The 23,904-nt window shown below is 43.4% G+C and overlaps 1 protein-coding gene and 1 long non-coding RNA gene across 5 annotated transcripts; one reads left to right on the forward strand and one right to left on the reverse strand.

The window, feature by feature from the left end:
• Positions 1–415: 415 nt before the first annotated feature.
• ATP6V1C2 (ATPase H+ transporting V1 subunit C2) lies at positions 416–20,930 on the reverse strand. 4 transcript variants are annotated; one of them, XM_074895638.1, is made up of 13 exons: positions 20,838–20,930; positions 19,818–19,976; positions 18,165–18,232; positions 13,136–13,221; positions 8,366–8,460; positions 7,584–7,675; positions 5,225–5,323; positions 4,083–4,151; positions 3,067–3,159; positions 2,547–2,640; positions 2,143–2,240; positions 1,650–1,779; positions 416–814 (listed from the first exon to the last, which is right to left on the reverse strand). In XM_074895638.1, the coding sequence occupies exons 2-13, from the start codon at positions 19,944–19,946 to the stop codon at positions 719–721; spliced, it is 1,149 nt and encodes a 382-aa protein (XP_074751739.1). In that variant the 5' UTR covers positions 19,947–19,976; positions 20,838–20,930; the 3' UTR covers positions 416–718. The 4 variants fall into 4 exon arrangements, with proteins under 4 accessions (XP_074751739.1, XP_074751740.1, XP_074751742.1 ...); XM_074895639.1 differs by lacking the exon at positions 20,838–20,930 and adding an exon at positions 20,458–20,579; XM_074895641.1 differs by lacking the exon at positions 20,838–20,930 and adding an exon at positions 20,131–20,226.
• LOC141955936 (uncharacterized) lies at positions 20,183–23,642 on the forward strand. Its single transcript, XR_012632802.1, has 4 exons — positions 20,183–20,313; positions 20,486–20,693; positions 22,321–22,400; positions 22,929–23,642. It is a non-coding gene; the product is annotated as an uncharacterized LOC141955936 (long non-coding RNA).
• Positions 23,643–23,904: the final 262 nt, after the last annotated feature.

A 23,904-nucleotide genomic window follows, 5' to 3' on the forward strand; every position in this document is an offset into this window, starting at 1 on the left:
TGACATAAGTAAGGAATGCAAGAACTTAAAGATTCCCTTCCCTTCAAGGAAATAATATGGGTATTTGTCAGCTAGTGTCTGTAAGAGATCACCATAGCTCATCTCTGTGGAAGGCAACATAAGAACCACTGGTTGGCCAACAGTAACTTGACTGCTGATTTGGTACAGGAAATGTGCTCCAACTCCCAAGTCATCCCAGCAGATCAGATCTAATGGAACTGTTCTAACTGAAATATCTTGGCATAAACTAAACTAATGAGTACTGAGGACTGTAAGTTGTACTACAGTACACAGCAATTTTGAGAATTTTTCTTTTTCAAATTAAACTTTGAGTTTTGCTCTGATGCCTTCTACTTTTTCTGGATTTTTTTATGTGTTTTTTGTTAGAAAAACAGGACTGTATACACCTAGTAGATCCATTAGCCACCACACCTTTAAAATTGCTTTATTTTAAGTCCAGTAGATATTCCATCTTTGTAACTTAACAAAAAAAATAAATTCTACTATAGTACCTCCTGCCTCTGAAATACATTTTTGTAAAACTATGAACAAGAGATACTTACTTTGAAATCACTGTAAAAATTACTGGAAGTGGTAGGAAGTTCTTTAGCAATTATCCTGCTACAGCATCTGTGTTTTGACTTTCAGCAGCTAAAGATTGTCTTACTGTAACACTAGGGTCTTGAAAGTTAATAGATGAAGCTTGAGCAATTTTTCTTTAACTGCAGTCAAGAAGACTGAGGTCAATCTTGAAATAGACGTAAGGATAGTATTCTTGATTACTCAGTTGTAAACCAGGGATGTCCATGCCAGGCTGTGAAAAGAAACAATATGACTTTAGTACCAGTAAACAACCTGTTGCACTGTTCCAAGCTGCAGTGGATTGTTTTTGCACTCCTCTTCCACAGGTGGAATGAAGTTTTTTATTTGCTGTGCTTAAGATGGAGAATTCACCACCGAGAATCTGGTGTTTGCTTGGTGTTTTCAGGCTGCCTAAGGCAGTTACTGGTGAGAATTCATGCTTGGTTGCAACTTTATGAACACATAATATTTTTGCATGCTTTAGCTCTAGAGCATATTCTTTCTTTCTCCTGTCTTCATGCACTGGGAATCATTCTTGTTGGTTTTAAGGCTGTTTTAATGCCTACTGGTTTATCTCAAATGGTTTATCCTAAATTGTTTGTGCACTCAAGATACAGGAGGGAGAAAACAAGTTCTGCTGCATGCTGAAGGCCTAAGTTTAAGGTATTTAGTCAGTGAGAGCCTTTTACAAGGGACAGAGGTGTCAGCATTTAGTTCTGAGTTCATTTTTTTTCTTGCTTATGTTGATCTGAATATTGATATAAAACTTGGAAGCTTTTTACCTAGAGGAAGTGCCATAATTGAGCAGACCTGTTTCAGTTCAGTAGCTGTAAAAATCTGATGCTTCAACAGAAAATTTTAAGCAATGTCTATGCATCTCCACCATAATCTGAGCCTACCTGTTACCTTAATCCCAGCTGTAGCCTCCAGGGATTACAGCTGCACCCAGGGCTCCTAGCACTGCAAGGTGGGAGGTGAGGGGTGCTCTAGCCCCTGGATGCTGACAGTGTTCATTTGGCTAAGCTGAGAACAGCTACAGCATGTGCACTTGCACTCCAAATACATACATCCATTATACTTGCTGCTGCAACTTCATCCAGGTGTTTGAACACCACGTTTAAGACATCCCTGAGGCGTTTCACCGATTTCCTATTTGGCTGTAGCAGCATTGCTTGGAAGTTCACTGGGAGGCCGTACCTGGAAACACATCAACACAGAGGATCATCTGGGGGGAAGGAGCACACCTTTCCACTCCTGCCCTTCTCTCTCCTCAGTGTCCTAGCATGCTTCATGGTGGTGTACTGCAAAAACAATCTCGGAATGGTGTGCTGCGCTCTTACTGAAAGCATTTTCTTTTTGAAGCTGAAAGTCAATAGTCTTTCTGTTTTCCCCTTCCCTGTAACAGCCCCCAAAGAACTTTTTCACTAACTTGGCCACAAAAAATGTGGCAATCTGTGTTGTCTCCTGGGAGCTCCTGGAACCAGGTGTGTAAGGGATGTTCTGTCCCACAGGAGAACTGCCCCAGGAATTGCTACCAGTCCTGCATGTTTACCCACTCACCTCAGGACAGATTCAACAAAAACTCTCAAGGCTTTCACGTGAATCCAAGCCACAAATGCTTCACTGAAATTGACTTTCAACCAGCGTAATAACGGGCCCTAGGAAAACAGACACAACAGCATTGTGATCCCCTTGCTATGTGAAGCAGCTCCATAGCCAACACCACTGAAGCCATTGGGGACTGCTGAGATAATTCTCAGGCAGCCTGTTAGTGGCTCCCTGTTTATCAGAAACTCAAGCGAGCCCAGGCAAATTACGGTATCTGTCCTGTGCCTCAGTTTTTTGGGCTAAATGGAGCTCACGGAGTCTTGGAACCATAAAGACATTTCTGAGCGAGAGGTGTTTAGGCACACCGGTAGCAAAAACTGTCATTATGTGGGCAGTTGACTTGATGTGCTACTTACGTATTGTTGTTTCTTATCAGAAGCTAATTTCATCAACTCTTCCTTCTCGCATTTCAGTTCCTTCTCATCAAAATAAAATTCTCGAACCATGAACCTACAATTGAATGACATTTGCTCTTGCAAGCCATAGTCCAAGCAATATGCACACTCATTTCTTTTGCCTCTGGCGAAGCAGGTATGGGATGTTTCAAAGTTGCTCACCATTTAACCAGTTAAAGTATGTGGAGGGTGAGAGTTAAAGTCACCCCCAGAAAGCAAGCTTCCTGCTGTCAGTAGCATGAGAGCAGGAAGGGCAATTCCAGGATCTATAGTTTGGTGCTTGAAGTGCAGGCTCACTGTATCTGATGCCACAGCTCCTTCCCACCCTGCCTTCTCAGTGGCTTTAGGGCCAGCAGCAGCCCAGACAGTGAAGTCCTAAAAACCAGCAATGGATTCAGCTGTACTGCACATGAAACAAGCCTCACCTTATCCTCATTACCTGCTTGCTAGCCTGCCCTGCCTAGCAATCAGTGCCTCTTACCTGTTCTCCCTGGCTTTAGCCTTGAAGTCATCCATCACTTTTCTAAATAGGGTCACAGTGAAGAGTCCTCCCTCTGCATCCTCAGCAATCATTCTGTGGGAGGGAAATCCACTGCTGTGATTCGACATGGCAAATCCCTCATGCCTTCTTTACCCTCCTCTTTTACAATTCTTTCTTCATTATGATACTGAACTGATACTTCAAGAACTGCTGTGATTGAAATACGGCACAAAGACTTTACTAGCACTGGCCACGCTATCTCCTATGTAAAACTCCCATGAGTTAAGTTCCTGAACCCATCATAGTACACACATTCTGCCTGACTGATTTTTCTGTCTCCTGGTGATGTTCCTCCATTTTCCTTGTGTTTTTAAGACAGGCAGTAGCAAACAGCTTTCTCCTGTCTCTGTGCTACTCTTTCCACTTCTTCCATTTCAGATAGTAGCACTGTCACCTCTTGCACACTGGGTGGGATCTCATGGTCTGTGTGAGCTGAGCAGTGGAGTATTTAATTCCTAGAAAGGAATTTTTACTCCAAGTGAAAGGGTAAGTTAATATGGCATTTGCAAATGACAATACACTGAATTATCCTATTCTACAGCAGGAATCAATTAAAGATGCAAAGATAGTGTTTGATCTTTGTAAAAATTAGTTTCTATAAATTGTATGTGATTTCATGTGTCTGAATTATGCCTGGATTACTGTAACAAATTTTCTGTTTTATACAAAAACCAAAAGCCCTGAACGAAAGTAGAAAGAACTACATTACTAGAAAGAAGAACAACAAGCTAACTGTAAAAAAAACAGCAATGATGGGTTTTTTTCTTTCATCTGCGCTTTCTTTCAACAGAGTAATTTCTGATTTCAATTGAGAATGAGATTGGGCAAATCTATACGTTAACACAGAGCCTATGCATTAGACAAGCCATTCCTTTCAGGATCCAGCAGTTTAAGGGGCTGAAATATGACAGGGATCTCTGAAACAAACAGGGACCTTAATTTGGAATTTCACTTACTTGGTGGAGCGAGGCACTACCATATCGGAGAGGGATTCATAGGTCTTCTGCCACTGCACATAGCTTGACCTTTGAGAAACACAAAACAAAGGACAGTAAATAAATACTATATACTAGACAGCAATTATGTTGATAAATACAGTTAATTAAACTAATGGCTTAGGGCAGAAGCGTTGGAGATTGTTGTGCTGGGTTATGTGACTAAGATACATTAAGCCTCTCCTATCCTTTCCTCTCCTATTCACCAGCTAGGGAGATGTTTCCCTCAATGTTGCACCTCAGTCCTCACTTTGGGTCTTGGCACAAGGAAGGGCCCAGAACAGGAAGCTGATGGTGGGAAGAACATGGCTTTTGGCACGTACTCACAGGCTGCCACACAGCGTCCCATGCTCCAGGACCCCTGCACAAGCTGCCCCTGATACATGGGTAGGTGTGGTACATCTGCTGTGTGTGATCCCAGAGCTGATCTGGTGCTATGCTGCAAATGTGGCAAGTGCCAGCACTGGGAGAAAGGTGTCAAGGGGATGGTAAGAGTTTGGAAAGCGAGAAGTCTGTTTATGGGGGAATCTGAAAGAATATGCAGATAATAAACTCAACAAACTTAGATAGCTTTTTGTAACATGGTTTTCACAGACAGAAAAGTGACAGTACTGTGTGTGTGTTGGAACAGGGTTATACAGAGAGGAAAAGTTTCGTGTAGGCTTCTGAGAAGGACGTCATGTAACTTCACAACCGGTGGTGATGGCACTCATCCTGTGTGCAGGCACTTAGGAATACACAGCCAGCAGCGTCCCTGTGACTCTGACAGGTCTAACTCCTTTATAAACTCGCTAAGCTCCAGTAAGAATCTGTTTTTCTTTTTTTCACTCATACTATTCCTACCTATGAGAACCCACTCTGTAACCATTAAAAACCTACACCCCAATCCTGTCCTGCTCCAAATTTGAAGCAGCCTTTGTCTCTTTCTTTTGTGACGGCACCACCCTTGGCAGAAACTGTTCTTTACTTTTTGCTAACAGTCCACTCATGCTCCAGCCACAGCGCTGATGAGCTGCCCCAACCTGACCCAATATCACCTGGATCCAGTACTTAGGCCTGAAACTCAATGCCACGTTGAGTGTGTGCACACACTATTGCCTTACTTTGGCACCACGACGAGCAGTGTGATAAGATACTCAGAATTCAGAACAAAGTCTTCTTTATGCACAATGTCTGCTAGGGTCCGAGTCAGCAGATTTCCCCTAGGGTGAAGAAGACAAAGAATGAAAAACTGACATTAGCAGGAGCCCAGCAGCAGCACACTGGAGGTATTGTGCTGTGGGTATACTTGCTAACAGTGTATGCTAGGGTAGAAGGCAGCCAGGAAGGAGGTGGTTGAAGGACATGTCTACACTTCTAAAATGGACATTTATTTATTTGTACTGCAACTCAAATAGAAAAAAAAAGCATCAGATACTAATGGCAGAATATTGGTGACTAGCACTGGGCTAGTTTATGCCTTTTATGTTAAAGTACACCATTCTGCTGCTATTATTTCTACAGTAAGGGTGTAGATGCTGGGGAAGTGCACATCTGAAGTTACCACCCCATTCCCGTTGTTGCCGTATCTCGCGGGAGGCGCCTACTTTCTCAGGCTGCCTGTTGAGCTGCCTGCATGACCATGCTTCAGTCAGAGTAAGCAATGTTAGCATGGACCTAAGCCATCAAAGCAACCCTGGCATACAGGACTGCCATGGACAAGCACCTCCAGCTGATGGACAGTGGGAGCAGCAGCCTCGTGCACAGGTGGGACCTGCATGAGGGGGTCTCTTCACAGTCTTGATCACATTAAGTCCCACTAGTGCTGCACACCCAGGAAGTGTGGATGGCTGGGGCTGGCCAGGCATGGCTGGTAGGCACGAGGTGTGTATGGGAAGAGAGCAGCTGCCATCCCTGTCACTGGCCAGGACTAAAGAAGGACCTAATTCAGCAGGTTTTGGTTTGAGGTTTGCTATGCCAGTCTAAACATTAATTAACTGCCCAGTAATGTTTTATTAGATGTTTATTCAACCCAAGCTAGCTGGTACTGGGAAACACCAGAGATGCCAGCATTTAAAGGCGGATGGGATGCTGAGAGAAAGATAGGCCTGGACCATGAGGTCTCTGTTCTTCTCCTTCATCACCTTGCTAGAGGCCTGGCACTGCTCATGTTCCCTAGAAAGAGCTTCTGCCTCTCTCTACGTGCTTAAAGCTGATGTGGAACTGGAGAGATGCTGCAGGAGTGGGCTGGGAATACAAAACAGTGCCAAGAAAAGGGAAATGGGAGCTAATGTCCCTTTGTCCTTCCCACCCATGATTATACACACACATGCAGCCTGAGACAAATGTGTCTAACACTGTCTATACCAAGCTGGAAGCACAGGTCAGTGGTGCAGGCTGGCAGTAGCGAGGCATGGACACAGGAATACTGGAGAGAGAGGGGGAGCTGTAACTGTGATATGGCTCTGCGACTCTCATGCGCCCTGCATTTCCCATGTTGAGCAGGTGTCTGTAGTGGATAGCTGTTTTTTTGAAAAACGCATTCTGAACCACCACCTAGAAGTATTTTTTTTTCTGGTTTCTGGTTGCATTCCATGGAGTTGGTGCCACGCATACTCATTTTAGCTCCACATTCAGAAAAATTCCAACCACCCTGGAGTTTGGTTTGAGCCTCTGTGAGTATCTTCCTTGGGTAAAGGCTGGTTTCTAGGCAGGCTGCCAGCCTGGCTAGTTGTAGTGCCAGGAAAGCAAGGACCCGTGTCCTGCACCCAAAGCAAGGGATTATGAGTCGTAAAGAGTGGCACATACGAACACATGCTGGGCAAGGGCTTGCACAGCATCATGTAAGTTGCTTTAAATATACTACTTACTGGAATTTACTCTTCTCCCCAGTGATACCCTGGAAAAAAAATCAGGTAACAGCACTGACATAGGTAAAGACCATAAGCAGCTGAAGACAGGAGCGAGAACATTTGGGAATCCCTGACAGGGCATTACCTGGACCAGTAGAATGAAACAAAGAAAAGAAAAATATAAGTGGGATGCTGGTGAGGTGTGGGAACAAGCAAGACAGCTGTTTCCTCTGTGAGCTCTGTGAATGCTGTTCAGAACACAAAAACAGCTCTGTCTAGCAAAGGAATCCACCAGTTGATCCAGCTCATCTAATTTCTGACTCCCTGAAATCTCATCAGAACAATACAGTGCCTTTGGTTTTGACTCTTTACAAGACTGTCTGCTCACACTGCCAATAAAATCCTGTTAGGAACTGCAGTCTCCCCAAGCTGATTTTGAGACATACTGAACACACCAGCTCCCTCCACAGCTTTCACTGGGTCTGCGGATGCTCATCATGCCCCAAAGCCAGAAAAATTTGTTCCCACCAGAACACACATAGTCCACTGCACCACAACGGGTGTGAGAGTGCACTGCCCTCAGTTCAGCCATGCAGCATTCCAGATACAAACAGGCACATCCTATACTTACACAGTTTTTTTCTCCAGGCTTTGCAAATTTCCTTTAATGTTGTTGTATGCAGCTGATCGGGTCTTTAGGTCTGTTTCTATTTGAGTCACTTGCTAAAACAAAGTAAAAAACATGAGTCAATTCAGTGCTTCAGGCATTGTCCTCCCCCCCTCCCACTACCTCTGCACCTTAACACAAGGACACAGCTGTCAGCCCCTCATAAAACCACTTGATTGTGGCCAAGGAGTCGGTGTCAGAGCTCCCCTGTGGCAAAGGCTACTGCAGAAAGTATGATTCAGTTAGCTGCTGCTCTGTGTGCTACAGCTGTACCTAAGGACCGAGTTCACGATTTCATTTGTTATCTGTATTGAACAATGTGTCACGCCTTTCTGAATGGACTGACAGTGTAAATAATTCATCCAGCCTGCAATGTCTTTGATTTAATGTCACACCAACAATTTCACAAAAGAACTCCAAAATGGAGAATAATATGGCTGTATATAAAATCAATAACAAATTTCAATGAGGGGGATTAAAGTGCAGAAAGCATGACAATGTACTCTAGTAAATCTGATAAAGTGCCATATACTTACAGACTTGATAAGTTTAAATATACATACCATTATTATTACAATAGAAATTAAAATAATATCAACTGCTTCAGTACAAAGTGTGTGCTTCCGACCCTGTTACTGCCCAAAGGAAAGGCAAAGCTCTCACTGATGTGATGAGAGGAGGCACTAAAAGCTACCAAAAGGCATGATTCCCCATGCTAACATCTTAAAATTTGGAGTACAGTTTACCTTTGCTAAGGCTTCTGATATATTCTTCAGCGGCTGCTTTATGGGATATTTGGCCATGTCCCACTCAAACCGTGTCAGGTAGCTAATTAGGTCAACTGAAAATGCAAAGAGGTGCATGAAAGCAGATAGCTTACCAGATGGCAGGTCAAAGTTTGGGTAGTAATCCCCAGCTACAGCCTAGGCATAACTTTGATTAACATTAATGTTGATGGGAGTAAACCAGAAGCCCACGTCTGAATCCTCACAGAAATGTGATCTAGATCAAATCCACACAGATCATATGCCCAATCTCATCATCTTTCTAAACATCCCCAGAGTTAGAAGTTGAACCAGAAATATTTTCTGCATTACACTTAACAGTACAGAACAAGCACTGCTGTAAAATTAGCTGTGTCAGCAGGACACAGCAACGTTCAACCACTCTTCTTCACAGTAGAAACAACTTCATGTAAATTCAATCTTGACTACTGAAATATGCCTGAATTTAATCCCAGCAAGAGCTATCAGAAAAACACCTGGTGCCCAGCACCAGCAGTAATATTCAGGATTGTTGAGAGTTTGATCAAAGGTATTAAGAGAGTAGCTGATGTTACTTCTCTGTGATTCAGTCAAGCACTCACTAGAGAACAAATTCAGGTGCGACGAGGAAATCCTCACTGACTTTGCACACAGAGCTCCCCATCTTGCACAAAGTTATATGGTATTTCTCTAAATAAGTAAAGCCAGTCACAGCATCCAACAACAGAAATTCACAGCAAGGCCCTGTGCATGCAGCCCCTCAAAACAAGGCACCCTCGGACCACAGGGAGCCATGGCTTCTTCCCATAATCGAGGGAAGAAGACACATAAAACACCCAGCTCTTAGAACAGGATCATGCTGTTCCACTCTGAAGAGTAAAGCTCCTTAACATTAGAAAACATTAAAGCTTGGTACGTAATGGTATGAAATAAGGAACTCAAGGGGCTCATGAAATCAAACAGCTCTTTCCCTGAGTCCTGAAAGCCCTTAGGATATGAAAGACACCTCTACATAGTGTTCTTGGGCAACTTGATGGGATGGGATAAAGTCACAAATCCTGCCACAACAAACAGAGGGGCTGGGACTGTCCCCTCCAGTTAGGGAGGCTAGAGGAAGGCAGCAGGCAGGGTCTCAATGTCTACACAGAGAGGCTGGAGGCACTGTCACCTGCAGGACAGACTTCCTTCCAGACAAGGAGGATAAACACAGAGAATATCTGGGAAGATGTTGGGGGAGATCGGGAGCAAAACAAGCTCAAAGTGCCAAGTAAAAGGAGGGGCACGCTGGGTGCTCTTTGCTGCCTTGTCCAGAGTTAATTCAGTCCCATAGTGAGGTTTGAGCACAATTTCCTGTGGGCTGGACTTCCAGGGTGTGGGGAAAAATTTATGAACTGAGATGCATGAGAAGGAATGTGAAAAGTTGTGTAAATGCCATACTACCAGGCTGAGGGTACTACCCTGTCTTGTGTGATACCGAATACCCTTGGCAGGAGAGCGCTATCCTTTCCGTGGGCTTCTCTCACCCCACAGAGTCAGTTTACCCTATTAGATTTCCAAAGCATGGAAAGTCCTATGTTAGGAGGAAACAGACTTCTTATCAAGGGATAAACTGCCTGGGAGGCAGAGGGCACTGGCATAATGGTGTTCTCCCCCACCTTCTAAAACCACAGCTGTGTAAACCTCTCCTACATCCAATGGACAGGAGTCATGAGGGAAAGATCCAACCTTTCCTGCTAAGGTCTGTTCAGGAATCAGCATATTCTTCTGTGCAGGGAGGGTATGGAAAGGAGGCAAAACTGCAGAAGGCAGGGAGAGCTATCGCACAACTCCTGTGCGTGCAGTTCTCCAGCAGTGCCTGCTCACGGTCTCTGGGGGGACGACAGGGAGGTCAAAACTACTTGAGCAGCAAAGTTCATGGAGAATTTTCAGCACAGGGTATGCAACACAAGGATTTTATCCTGCTGCGTCTCTTGCAAGCTTTCTTGATCAGGCCTTGCTAAATTCAGTGTGAATGAAACCTGAAAAGAGCATGATATTACTGGGCTGTGTGGAGGAACAGTGTATTCACAGGCTCTTTAAAGACAGACACTGACCTATTTATAGTTGAGGAGATATGAAAGTTCCCTGAAGACCTACACGTGCCCTTTCTGTCCTCATATGCCTTGAATCTCAGCAGAATTCAAATGTTAGAGTTAAGCACAGCATGAGTTCTCAGCCAATTTTACAAGTTCCCTCCTGAGCAGTGCTCTGGCACTTTTAGTTAAGCAGCCTGATCTTGGGGATGGCACAAACTACTGTGAGCACACTAGCAGAATTGAGCTTAAAATGTGAAGCAGTCCAAGCACCCTGATGCTCCTAGCATGACACCCCTCATCTATGCAACCTGTCAGGTCACTTCTAAAAGACTTCATATAGCTGCCTACCCAGGAAAGATGCTTCCTACCTACCCCAACATGCTCACAGCTACCCAGGAAACCCACAGACTGAATCTCTCATAACTCTAATTTGCTCACCCAGTTCTAAGAGGCAATGTTAAATACTTTCCCGTCAAAACACTTAATTTTCAAAATTGTTATACTTCCCATTTTGCTTTGTTTTGAGATCACAGAGTTATGCCACCACTTAACAAATTTTAAAATTCATTTGGGTTTAACATTACTATAAATGGAAAAGAATTTGGACCGCATCTTTGAAGAAAAGCTTTACTTAAATTTCATATTTTTTGTTCTGTCATAAGCAAGAAAGCATTTCCTGCTGTTGTGATACACTGAAATTCCCTTTATTACACAAACACACATTTCCCTCTATAAGAGAGACATTGCCATGTGGCTGCTTCCAACTGTTGCCCATGGGAAAGTAGCGTGTGTGTGTTCACTTAACTAGAAGTCCTGTATTTTCTAGTACTTGATGTTTTACTTAACTCTAAACAACTGTTAGACACAGCCACCACCTTTATCAGTTTGTGGACCAGCCTGTTGTCAGAGTTATATGCGACTGAGCTAAATCAGAAAACTTGGTATACTTTAACATTAAAAAAAAAAATTTAGTTGGGATAGTCTAATAGTCTGAAACGAGACCAAGAAGTCACGTCTTATAATTTTGTTTCTGATTTCATGACCTTGAGGAAGTCTTCAACTTTAGGGTCCTTTTGCTAGCAAGAAAGGGGAGGAGGAAGAATTTTTACAGTGAAGCTGCTGTTGCTTATGAAGAACGGCACTGGACTATATTAGGGGAACCCTCATATACTAAAGCTGACTCAGTTTTTTAAGATGCAGTCAATAATCTTGGAAAGGTCAATGTCTTAGTTTAATATGATTTGTTTGGATGACTAAATCCAGACAGAGGTCAGAAATTAGTAACACATACAAGTAATTTCCACATCCTTCTATTCCAACACAGACAGAGCTGATAGAAAAGGAAAATGGTGTAAAAAGAGGAAATGAAGGAAATAAGTGAAACCTGTTGTTTCTCAAGTCATAGGGATATCGTGATCAAGCTACGAGGTTGTTACTTGAGAAATCCATCGTAACCTGATCACTGTATCTCTACAACCAGAACAAGACTTGTCTCTAGCACTAATACACACAAATGCATGCTTGTAACAACACTGCAATCATCAATCCTCAACATACTTTTGAGACATTTCATTTTATCCTTTAGCCCTGAAACACAATAAGTGGGATTACTGTACTTGTCAAACAGTTGCACTCATCAAATGTCAGTCCTATGTCATGCAAGGAAGACACGTCTAAAAAAACTTCCTCCCCATCCTATACTCTTACAGATCTGAAGTACAACATTGCAGACAGTCAAAGGGTGATGGAGTGTGTGCTCTTAGTCTATTTAAAAGCATCATTCTACCAGCCTGTAATTAGCATGTGTAACACAAATTTTTTTGTACTTTTTCAGGATAGCTGGGGAGGAATTTGCTATGAAACACACTCAGAGTCTAATGAAACGCATGGAGATCTGGGAGCCATCAATTTCTAAATGTTTTGTCCTTGATACAGGCTCCCTCTAGGGCCCTGAGTAACATACTAGGTAATAAAGGGGGAAAAATAGTTCATGAAGGTTATAAAAACACATTAGAGATGATGGGGGGGAGCATACAGTAAGGTAGTGGGCTCCCACAGCCTTTTGGCATGTCAGAAGTGTCCCTGCTGTCACTGCCCGCTCTTCTTCTCTGCCGGACAGGTCAGGACCCCACTTGAGGGAATTTTCTCCCAACAATATTAGCATGTTAATGTCCTGCTGGCCCCCAGCATGACCTTGTGAGTGCAGCCCTGGCTCCATGTTTTGGAGCTGTTGCCTCACACATTCACCTGTGCTGTCAGAAACCCACAGTTAACAACACCATCTACCCCAGCACTGTAGGAGGGAAGACAAATCTCTGACAGATCACATGCAGCCATACAGAATGAGATTTAGCTGCCCCTAAGAGGGTACAGAAAGGTGCTAGGTCATTTTAGCAGTGAAGAAGGATGTCTCCTGCTTTCCTCTTCACTCCTCAGATCTGGTGTTAGAAACTGATTCAGTAATAGATGCTGAATACTATCCTGGAAGCAAAGTTGGCACTGGATAAAGCTTCTGTTAACTCTGAGAAAAATGGGAACAGGCTAGATGTGCTCTTAAAATGTTGCTGATGGCTGTCCTTTCTGATGTGCGAGTTTCAACTCCACCCGTTCATATTCTGAAGCAAAGGCAGCATCAATGCATTAAAAAAAAAAAAACAAAAACATTCACAGTACCTACCTCCATTGGCCAGAAGATTTTCCTGGACTTTATCTTTTGAGTCCTCCATAACTTCTCCTATGTACTGGGCTATTTTCTTTATTACGCTTAGGTGTAACAAGAGAAGCTTTGTTAGTGAAGAAACAAAATTAATATAAAACAGTTGCCACAACGATCTGATAAACATGGAGATGCCCAAACAAAATACTTCTGAAACAAGGCAGGTTAATTCACAATTCAAATAATGACAAACAATCACCTCCATGATAATGCCTGATTTCTAAATACACTGATCTCTGCAACACATAGATAGTATCATCCCCCTAGTGCTCTAGACTTCCAGAAAATCAAGATTCAGTCTTCTGTACACTCATGATAGCAGAAACCAGAAGGCAAAAAACTCATGTTTAAATCTCCAAAGGTAATGGAGAAACAAGGAGGTTACATACAGACAACACTGGCTGAAAATCTGTTCCATGGGATGCTAAATAAACCTTCAGGGCTTGCTGAGATAAGGTTCTTGCAAAGTACTTAGGGGAAAATGGCAATGTTCTCTTGTTTGACAGGGAGAATTTCCTTATTTTCTTCTTATTCCTCTTCTTTAGGGGACTCTTTTCAGTGTAGTGGACAAGACACTGCTTTCAGGTGTGGGAGAACTAGATTCAACGCTTCCTTCTGCCTAATTCAGGGCAGTGGTTTGAACAGAGCCCCTCCTGGACAACATTGTCTCTTCACAGTTCCTTATTCTTTGCTTATTTTAAAAAATTGATTCATCAGGTCCCTCCAGCAATAGATCCCCCTGGCTCTACTCAAAGTACCTATTTCATACAGACCAAGAGCCTTTCTGGTTGTTCTAGCATACTTCCGTACTCAGAAATATTCACAGAATTTGAACTTCAGTTCCCTAACCATTCCAGGTTGGCTACACCTTGCAAAAAAAAGCAACAGCTAAAAAGTAACTGCCTGATCATGAAATTGGCAGAGACATGAACTGGACCTAATCCTTGGCATGGTGACAGGGAGTAGAGCATAATGGTAGGCTGCTTCTCCCTTTCTTTCCTTACAGAGATGAGACTACTACAGCTGCAGATGAGCTGGAGACTAAAAGGGCACCTACAGTGTTTGGACAGTGAGTCTTCTGACATCCTGTGGCTTTCAAGAGTCTAGGAAAGGGGCTTCAGGTCAGGTACAGATACCATAAAAGCATCAAAGAAAAGGATTTTCTTTGATGTGCTGCAAAGCAGTTATATGGGCCATTTAAAAGCAGTAATTCATAGAGGTAAAGATTCCCTCTATCTCCATCCCTGTGAAGTAACAGCCTTAGGAAAGGTTTTCCAGTCTTGTGATAGGGAGGAAAAAATCTGAGATTGCTGATGCTACCAAGAATGCAAAAGTCAGAATTTCTGCTGGCTGGGGTCATTCAGCCTGGACAAGAGAAGTCCTTATCACAGCCTTTCAGTATAAAAAGGGGGCTTATAAGAAAGATGGTGAGAGACTTTTTACCAGGGCCTGTAGTGACAGGACAAGAGGCAACAGTTTTAAACTGAAAGAGAGTAGGTTTAGATTGGACATAAAGAAGAAATTCTTTACTATGAGGGTGGTGAGGCACTGGAACAGGTTGCCCAGAGAAGCTGTGGATGTCACCTCCCTGGCAGTGTTCCAGGCCAGGTTGGACGGGGCTTTGAGCAACCTGGGCTAGTGGAAGGTGTCCCTGCCCATGGCAGGGGGGTTGGAACTAGATGATCTTTAAAGGTATCTTTCCAACCCAAACCATTCTTTTCGTGACCCTGGACAGGTGCAGCTCAGAGTGCCTGTAGGAGGAATGTACACCATTATGCTCTAGTTCACATCCCTCTCTCACGGCTGCCGCAGATTTTCACCATCTGGCTGCAGCCACTTAGGGATCTGGTGACAGCTGAGCATTGCTGGAGGACGGTGCGTGTTGCCGACACTCGTGCTGTGGGGAGGGTGCAGGATCCACACAGTAGTTCCCCACAGCAGTTGGTTTTTGGGTCCTTCACGATGCCTAGAGAGCCCAAAGGAACTTGGAACAAGACAGGACTCCAGCACAGTTGGTAAGAACAATATAGCAGGAGGCTAAAGACATTACAAAGAAAGCAGCCAACAGTGTATAAAACAGTAGCTTTTCCAAGAAGCCTGAGCTGTTTTCATTACTGTTGAGTGCAACTGGCAGCTAACCTGATAGCTGAGAGACAGTTAACTCCATGGGTATAGATGGTGGGACAGGTATGTGCTCTTATGCACCCGACAGTCCTAGCTGCCCAGGTGAGGCTTGGCTCCCTCCCAGCCCACACACCCCACGGTCCCTGTGGTAGGATACAGCCAGAAGGTATGTGTACACACTGGATCAAAGAAATGTTTTCCAGTCCTGGCTTAGTCTCTGTGCCTTCCATCATGTGAAATGCAAGTGGGATTCACTCATCCAGTACCTTCCCCATGCAAAGACAGAACACGCATCCTGCAACACCACCAACGTCCAAGGCAAGCAAGAGGAATCAAAGCCCCAAGGGAGCCCCATCAACTATAGTAACATCCAACAGTGAGCAGCTTTCACATCCAACCCTTATAACTCTGCCTTTAGATGAGATGAATCCCACCTAGATCAAGTACCATGCTCAAATGATGCATTACAAAAGGAGCAAAGTAGTAATAAAAACCTGTAAAGAGAATAACTCCATTTAGCCTATTATTATGGCTTGAAAGACTCTCACATTTTGATTCTGAAATTGCTACAATATCATTACTTTCAAAAAAACCCCCCCAAAAAATCTAACACTCTCTAAATGATACTGTGTACTAAAGGGTACTACCAGTTAGGTCTCCAAAATACTGCAGGGAGCAGAAGCCCTGCCATCTGAGGCCACTGCAGAATGCTCCGCCAACCGAGGACCCCAGAGAACCCCTGGGTAAAAGTGACCGAGGGGACTGTCAGCTTGAGGGACCTCCACACTACCACATGGTGACATGGAAAAACACTCCACCTCCCTGTGTAAATAAATAATAAAAGTATGTGGAAACAATAGATCCTGCAAACTCTTGCCCCTTCTCCGCTGTCCTGGCAGGAGGCAGTGCTGACAGGTTTGCACTGCCTGGCTTCACTGGCTGTTCTGTTTATCTAGCAACACTCCAGCAGGTAGCTGTTTCAGAGGAGCAGGAACTAAATGCTCTGGTCACTTGAACAGGTTTGTAACCCTCTGGATGCCATTTACTTCAACAAAGTGCAAGTGCTTGGCATTTTAACCCTTGAATCACAATTTAGACTCAAAACCCATTTATCTAGCACAAAATGCTGTTGTATGTCCTTGTGGGACTTGATCTGAGAATATATTTGTGTTGATTATATCTATTATTAATCTGATGCATTTTTCTTATTTTTCAACATATTTTTCTTATTTTTAAATCTTGTTGATCCTTCTTGGTTTCCTAGCTCGATAGACAAATGTGACAAATAGGAAGAGTCCTTACCCTAGCAGACATTTCACTTAAAGCTATCCTCTGTGATCTTACATAAATCCTACAGTCAGCTTTCCAGAAGTCCTAATTCCTTACAAAGCTGGGAATTAGTTAAGCGCTTCTGAAAATCAGTTCTGCGTGATTTTTGGCAGCCCTCAAACCCAGATGACGCAGTTGCTTGCCTATCTATCTGCTGCCCTGGCTAGAGATACCTTCCAGTAGAACAGACAGCAGGTATTGGCACTGTCTCTCCCCAAATTTGCCCTGTTCTCACTTCATGAAGAATCTCTGCAGTATGAACCAGAGGTCTGAACACATTTACAAAGAATTTGGGCAGGTTTTTTGGCAGGGTCACAATGGAGAAGGTTTTTGATTAATTAAATTGCTCTGTCCTGCTAAAAGTCCTGACAAGCGTTACATGGTTTAGTTTTAGGTAGTCCTGTGAGGAGCAGGGAGTTGGACTCAATGATCCTTATGGGCCCCTTCCAACTTGAGGTATTCTATGATTCTGAAAAGATCAATGTCGTGTGCAACTCAGAGTGACCAAATGTAATCATCCTAATACAGCCTTACTGTAGCACAAGCAAAAGCAAAAAAAAAAATCCTACTGAGAAATGTATTCTAGCAGTCTTAGTTTTACCTAAACTGCCTAACATAGATGTAAAGAGTTTATATCAGTGTTTTTCTGTATAGGTTTGCAACTGCCAGACAAAATCTATGAAAGTATCAAGCATATTTAGACGAGGAAATCCTTATCAGTCCTGGCTGGGGGAAAAAAGGCAAAAAGCCCCCAGAGCTAATACATGCCTCTGTGACCAAGACCACAACTATATGAGGTATGCTTCCAAAGCAAAAAAGAAGTCCCCAAAAAAACCCAGCAGCTTATACTTTCATTGCCTCAACAACAAAGTCTGCTTTGTGCCATGAAGTATCTTACAACCTGGCATTTCTTCAGCTTGCTGTACTGCATTTTTCTTTGTACACCCACACCAGTTTGGCCCCAAAGGCAAACTGGGCAATGATCAGCAAGGGGATCATGTGAGTAGGTTTGATACAATCCAAGTCAATATTCTGGTTTTCAGGGAGTTTAAAAGCCTGAGAGGGAGAGCTCCAGATTTCAATCAGGAGAACTTATTCCTTAGAACTGCTGTATCTGGTTTAAAAGGGGCAGATTGTCAACAGAAATATTGTGGGAAAACAAGATCAGGGAGGGCTTAATATTCTCTAAATGCTTTTTTTTATTAATTTAAGTTTCCAGATGGGGTGACAGGATGTTCTTTCAAAAAAACCCACAACAGTTTCCTTTCAAGAAACACCTTCCCTAGCACTGCCACTCAGAGGGATTGCTGTGCAGACCAAACTATCGCGGATTTAATTCAGATAAATTTTAAGGAATGATTCTTTCTTCATGAGGACTCTGTGACAATCAACACAAGGGTTAAACAAAGCCTATCCACTTTAGTCTAGTTGTAGCCCAGGCTGAACTGAGTCAGACCGAGGTGAACACAAGGACATACCGTCCCATAAAAACAATGTCTGTTTCTCGTTTGTAGGTAGTAAATAAGATCTATTTTACCTTTCAGCAACGCTATCAAGTTTTCCCAAGTCATCTGACAGACCAACAAGAGCATCCAGTGTCCCCACCTGTGCAAAAGATGAGAAGTAGGTGAAAGATGTACAATTCTGTCTAAAGCTTCTGTTGGCAGAGTCTGAGGGAAATCGACTTGTGTTTAGCATTTGTGTATTCAACAGTTTGGCAGAACTTTATTTACTTGGTGGAAAATAGCAGCAATTCCTTTACCCAAGATCTTGGGCATAAAAAGCCTTTTCCAATAAAGGAAAAAAGTATGTGTAGTCTCAAGACTACATGTCAGTGTCTTCCTTCCTTTTTTCATTCCTGTATCATCAAGTTCCATAGACCGGTCTTCAAACTGATAAAATAGTGACTAGACATGCACACAATATACGTATAAACAAATCAGATGTACTGAGAGAACCAAGGGAAGTCCCACTTATTCAAAAGGGGGTCTATGTCTGCATTCTTTGCCATCACCAAAGACTAAGCCTCTCACAAAGCCATTTCTTCCAAAACCAACATCTGCTTTTCGCATGACTCTGTCACAGTCATAATCCCATGTTTATGGTATTGCAATATATTGCCTAACCTTTTCTTGTAAGGTTGTCAGCTCAGCTTTATGAAGGGTCAAGCTGAAGGAGAAGAAACAAATTTTACATCAAACAATTAGCAGAATATTAATGGACTGGTTGCATCTTCAGATACTGCAAATGCTTTATTTCTTTTAACATTAGCAGACTCACACCAACACCAGCTGGGTAAGGCCCATAGATGGTAAAAATCATACCAATCTCAGGTTCACATGCAAAAAGCAAATTCCCAGACTGAAACATTCATGCAATGATTCAGTAGGTTATTACTCCAGAACAGGCCACACTCCCCTTTTACTTGCATCCTCATGTAATAGGATTAGCTCAAATTGTAACTGTTAACAATCTTTTTGGATTAAAGCCAGATGCTGGATGCACTAAGTGTAGTGATGGGTGATGGAAGTTCCCCAAGGAACCCAGTTCTACATCTGTGATAGCTCCATTGACTTTAATGCAGTCTATTTGGATTTTTCATAGCCATAAGTGAAATAAAAATAAGGTGCAGATCTTATAAAATATGCAGATCTTATAAAATATGGATTAAATAATGCAAAGATATTTTAAAAATCATGGATTAATACTCTTCCTATTTATATGATGATATGAAGCTGGATTAATATAGCTGAATATACACACAAATCCATATCCCAAGGAGTAATGTGCATTAGAGCTCTGTTTTCTCAGTCAGCAATCTTACGGGCATGGTTCTAGATACTTGGCTACTGCCTTTGCATCAGCAATCCAAGATGTATAGTGTTGTATGACTTTCATGAGTGGGAGCAAATGGTACACTGAATGCAATAGATTAGTTATTTAACTCATCTCACCCATCTTCACTCCTTATACATATATCCTTCCAATGTGAAGGTCAGCTTCAAGCACAATGGCTTCTTTTCTCTTTGATCAATTTTAAGCTGACTGAACACAATTCATCCCCCAACTGCAACCTGCTGCTACTTTCTGCATATAATCCCAAAAGATAAATTCCACATTTATCCGAAAAGTCTTTAGCACTAGTTTATGCTGCTGTATCACCCATACACAAACCCCTTCCTCAGTTTACCTTTAAGTCTGGAATATGGAATTTGCTGTTGCTGGACAGGTTGGATTTGCACGTCACCGTGTTCATTCTCTCCCATGCCTGCAGATTTGTTTTATCTCCCGGAGCAGAAATTAGCCAGAACTCCGACATGATCTAATATTTTCCCTTCGCTCCTGGTCACTGTAGAAACACAAAGCAGGTAAGTGGCTAAATGAGCGCGGCACAGAATGTGCTCTTCCCTAAGAACACAGAGTTAGAACCGATCACCGATTTTTTTTCAGAAACACCAGGAGAGTGAGTCAGTCCTGTGTCTCCGACTGAAGTGGAACATGACCTTCTCCCGAATGTCACAGACAGAGTGCGGCCGTTCCTCCTCTCTCAGGGTCGTTCCATCCAGTTTCTGAATGAAGAAACGAAGCTTCCTCCTCCCCTTCTCCCTCCCAGCCTGTTCGTTCGCCTTGCACAGTACATCCAGTCCCCGCTGTGGAGCACGGGGACCCCACTAAACCATCCAAACGTAATTAAGGATTTCTGTTTAATAAATACCGTCTCTCAAATTTGGGGACACTTGTAGGCAAAAGGGAAAGCAAGATGTCAAAAGACCTCTGCTGAACGAACAGGCTGCAAAAGATGCCACTGGCAAGACGGAATATTGCTTTACCCTTTGATTTTCTTCCCGGGCTGGATAGGAAGGGGCTGGAGGAAGGCGAGTCGCGGCGCACAGAGACGGCACCAGCAGAACAACAAAGATAAACCGCCGCGAGGATCCACGCGGGACAACCGCGCTGGTCCGGCCGGGCCGGGCCGGGCCGGGCCGGGCCGGGCAGCGAGAAGCAGCGGCCAGCCGGAACTCCCCCATTCCTCTCCGGAGCCCCCCCTCCCCGTCTTTGCCCCCAGGTACGTCCGACAGGGAAGGTTTGACCCGCGCCCCTCCCGCACCCCGCGGCGCTGCCCGCCCCCAGCACCGCCGAGGGGGGCGAGGGGCGGCGGCTGCTGCCGGCGCGGCGGCCCTGCCCGCGCCCTGCCCGCCGCCTCCCTCACCTGCGCCGGCTGCCCGTGGCTGCCCGCCCGGCGGCGGCTCCCGGCGGGGCGGCGCGGACATGCTCGGTGAGGCGGGCGGGGCGGGGCGCGGCGCCGCCGGACCCGGGGCGGAGAGGCGCGGGTGGGAGCGGGGCCCTGCCCGCGCGGGGGGCTGCCGCGCCTGGTGGGACAACCCCGCCCTAACGCCGGGAGCAGCCCTGGCTCTTGCGGCCCTTCGTCCTGTTGCCGCCTTGTAAACTCGCAAAAGTAACGCAGAGGCTGTTTGTTTTCATTAAACAGCCACTGCCTTTAGCAAGAGTGCACGTTTTGGGCTCATTAAAGAAACTTTCAGGAAACTCTTGTTTCTGGGAATTCCCTGGATGCTGTGTTTAACAAATACTGACGCGGTGCAGGAGTTTGCAAGGTAGCGACGCTTCCTCCCCCGGCGATGCGGCTTCCCTGGTAGAATATATAGCTGGGGCTTTTAGTCCTTACTAAGTCTTGAGTTTAATCACGCTGCCTTAAGCCTGGCTATAAGATATCGGGGTGGTTCCTAGGTCGTGTGGAGTAATGTTCCCCAGAGGCTTCTGAACCAGACAAGTTCTGAAGGAAACAGGGGTCTAAGCACATGCCTTTGAGTGGCATCTCTGCAAGCAGGAATTTAACCCCCCCGGAGTACATGGTGCATCCAGCTCTGATTTTCCAATTGAGTGGTCTAATCACTGCGCTGTCATACAGCACTTAGGCAATCTCTCCTATTACTGGTGTTTTATTTTCTTCAAAAGGCAGTGCATTTTTTGCTCATGTTTCTATGTATCAAATGTAAATGAAGCCCAGCATGAAATTAAACAAAAGGATGCTCTTGGTTTTCCACATGATCTGTCCTAAATTGAGAGGGTCTGAGATGCTGGGGCCAGGCAGGGCTGGTCATGCACAGAAGCAGAGCTCTTGACACTTCCAGGAACTTTAAATGAAGACCGTTAATGGGTTTAAATATTTCCAGCACTAGGTAGCAGCAGCTGATGGACGATGTCCTGAATCATAGTCTTGGACTTGGACTGTTCCATCTAAATCACGCTCTAGGTAGTTAATGTGCAGGTCAAGGTCTTACACTCTAATATAGACTCTTAGATTAGCCAACGATTCATCTTCCTTTGCTTCTCTTTAACATTTTTAGTGATATATAAAAAAGCAATAGATGTGTGGAGGAGCAGAGTCTCTACTGAAAGCTATCCAGAAAATGACAGAGATTTGCAGCTGAAATAACGACTCTACTGGGCTTTTTTGCTTACCTATTTTATTGGTCTATTCTTTTTCCTTTCTGGACTAATTAAACATTCAGTGCTCATAGCTGTGATTATTCTAGCTCTTTTCAATCATTGTTTCCCCTAGGGCACAACAAAGGACTTTCCAGAAATTATGTCAAAAAACTAACATTGATGTGTGTGATGACATTCATAGAAATAGTGATTATTTTCTAATCTTCCATTTTTTGTTTCTTTAGATTGTATGTTTTAATAAGGAAAACAGGATTAGCTGATGCTCAAGTATGTACATCATATATTTCTACCCACAGACTGAAAGGTATAGTAACCCTCATCACCCAGATAAGGCAGTTCTTTGCCATCTCAAACCAAGTACAGTTTTCACCGGATCCTTCCTGCAGTCTCAAACCATGGAAATGCTTTCCATGATTAATTTTAGAAATGTTACATTCTCATAAGCTTCATGAATTTAGAATGTCAGTTGATGAGAAATGTTACTTGCTGCAGTGGTGCTAGCTGTTGGGGATGCTTCTGTATGCATGGATATTATAGTGAATAAGGTAAAATTCAAGCTGGAGGGTTGTCAGACTTCTAGATTCTACAATATATGCTGTTTCCTTCCTAAATGTTTTTACTGCAGCAATGTCACTTTTCTTAGTTTTTCACGTGGCATCATTTGCTTTGGTTGCTATTATTGAAGTGGAAGATATTATCCTACTTAATGTATTGTTTTACTAGAAAATTATCAAGGAAACATGATATTAATGCTTAAGCAATGTCCTACTGGATGTTTTCTATTATCACATTTTCTGGTTTTACTCTGACTTTTTAATCTCTTTTTCCCCAGTTATACATTTATTTTAGGCTTGGAAGAACCAGCAGTGAAGGTGGTGGAGGGAAAGAGCATGCAGCACCGCATGCCATGGGATATGGAGAGTGTGCTGCACACTCTGGTGGTAACACATCTATGACAGCTCATGTCTCCCCTGTCATTTCCCTGGCTGGTGCTGCGTGTGGTGCCATGTGATTTCAAAGCTGTCTAATTCCCTCATGATCATCATGTGTCTTTCTGTTCCCTTTGATCCATCAAGGCAATGAACCTTCCTGTGACTTTGTCTCTCTCTCTGTTTATGAGTACTTCTTCAGATGTCACACTAAGGAGCAAAACTCTGTCTCCAAACAGTCATTAAAAGTACTAAAATATCCTACTTGAAGTATCTCCCAAGGCAAATTTCTGTAGCAGATGACCAGATTAATTACCTAGAGAACTGACAGTGATATCAGTGGGAAAGCTTATGTTTTAAGCTTGCAAAACAGCAGCCAAAGAGCTGTAGTTCTCTATAAAACAGTTTATAAATCTATTACGTGTGTTATCTGTTTAGTCTTCTAGTAATGTGTGGTTGGTTTTTTTTCCCTCTGCTTAGAAAGAGTCTTTTAAATCCTATCCCCTAGTCCTGTGTGGTTTATTATTATTGTGGCATTTTATTTAAAATTATAGTCTAAAATATTTCAGTGAAAGAACTCTTAAATAACTTGATCGTGGATAATAAAATATTATTTAAATGCAAACATTTTTTCTGTGTACTTTTAAGATTAGTGCACAAACTACATCTTCATCATAATTCCTTAGCTGTTTATCTATTTCTTAATTATGTTAAAGAATACTGGAATATTGGTTATGCACTCTCTCTGTACCGTGAAGTGCAGCAGAACCTTCCTGATGAATTGCTTTCATACACTGAATATGAAATGCTGTTTCACTATGAATGTACCTGACAGCTCGTACTTAACACAATTATATGTATATATGTACTGACAGGGCA

Source organism: Athene noctua, chromosome 1 (assembly GCF_965140245.1).
Source record: "Athene noctua chromosome 1, bAthNoc1.hap1.1, whole genome shotgun sequence".
In the NCBI taxonomy this organism is placed as follows: domain Eukaryota; kingdom Metazoa; phylum Chordata; class Aves; order Strigiformes; family Strigidae; genus Athene; species Athene noctua.

Bases quoted from the DNA above. Each gene is read 5' to 3' on its own strand.
- ATP6V1C2 (XM_074895638.1), bottom strand. From the start codon at position 19,946: ATGTCGGAGTTCTGGCTAATTTCTGCTCCGGGAGATAAAACAAATCTG. The intron at 5,324-7,583 runs GTAAGTATAGGA...TCTTCACCCTAG, and splicing joins AGCCTGGAGAAAAAAACTGT to GGGAAATCTGCTGACTCGGA. The intron at 1,780-2,142 runs GTGAGTGGGTAA...ATGTGTTTCCAG, and splicing joins TTTGTTGAATCTGTCCTGAG to GTACGGCCTCCCAGTGAACT.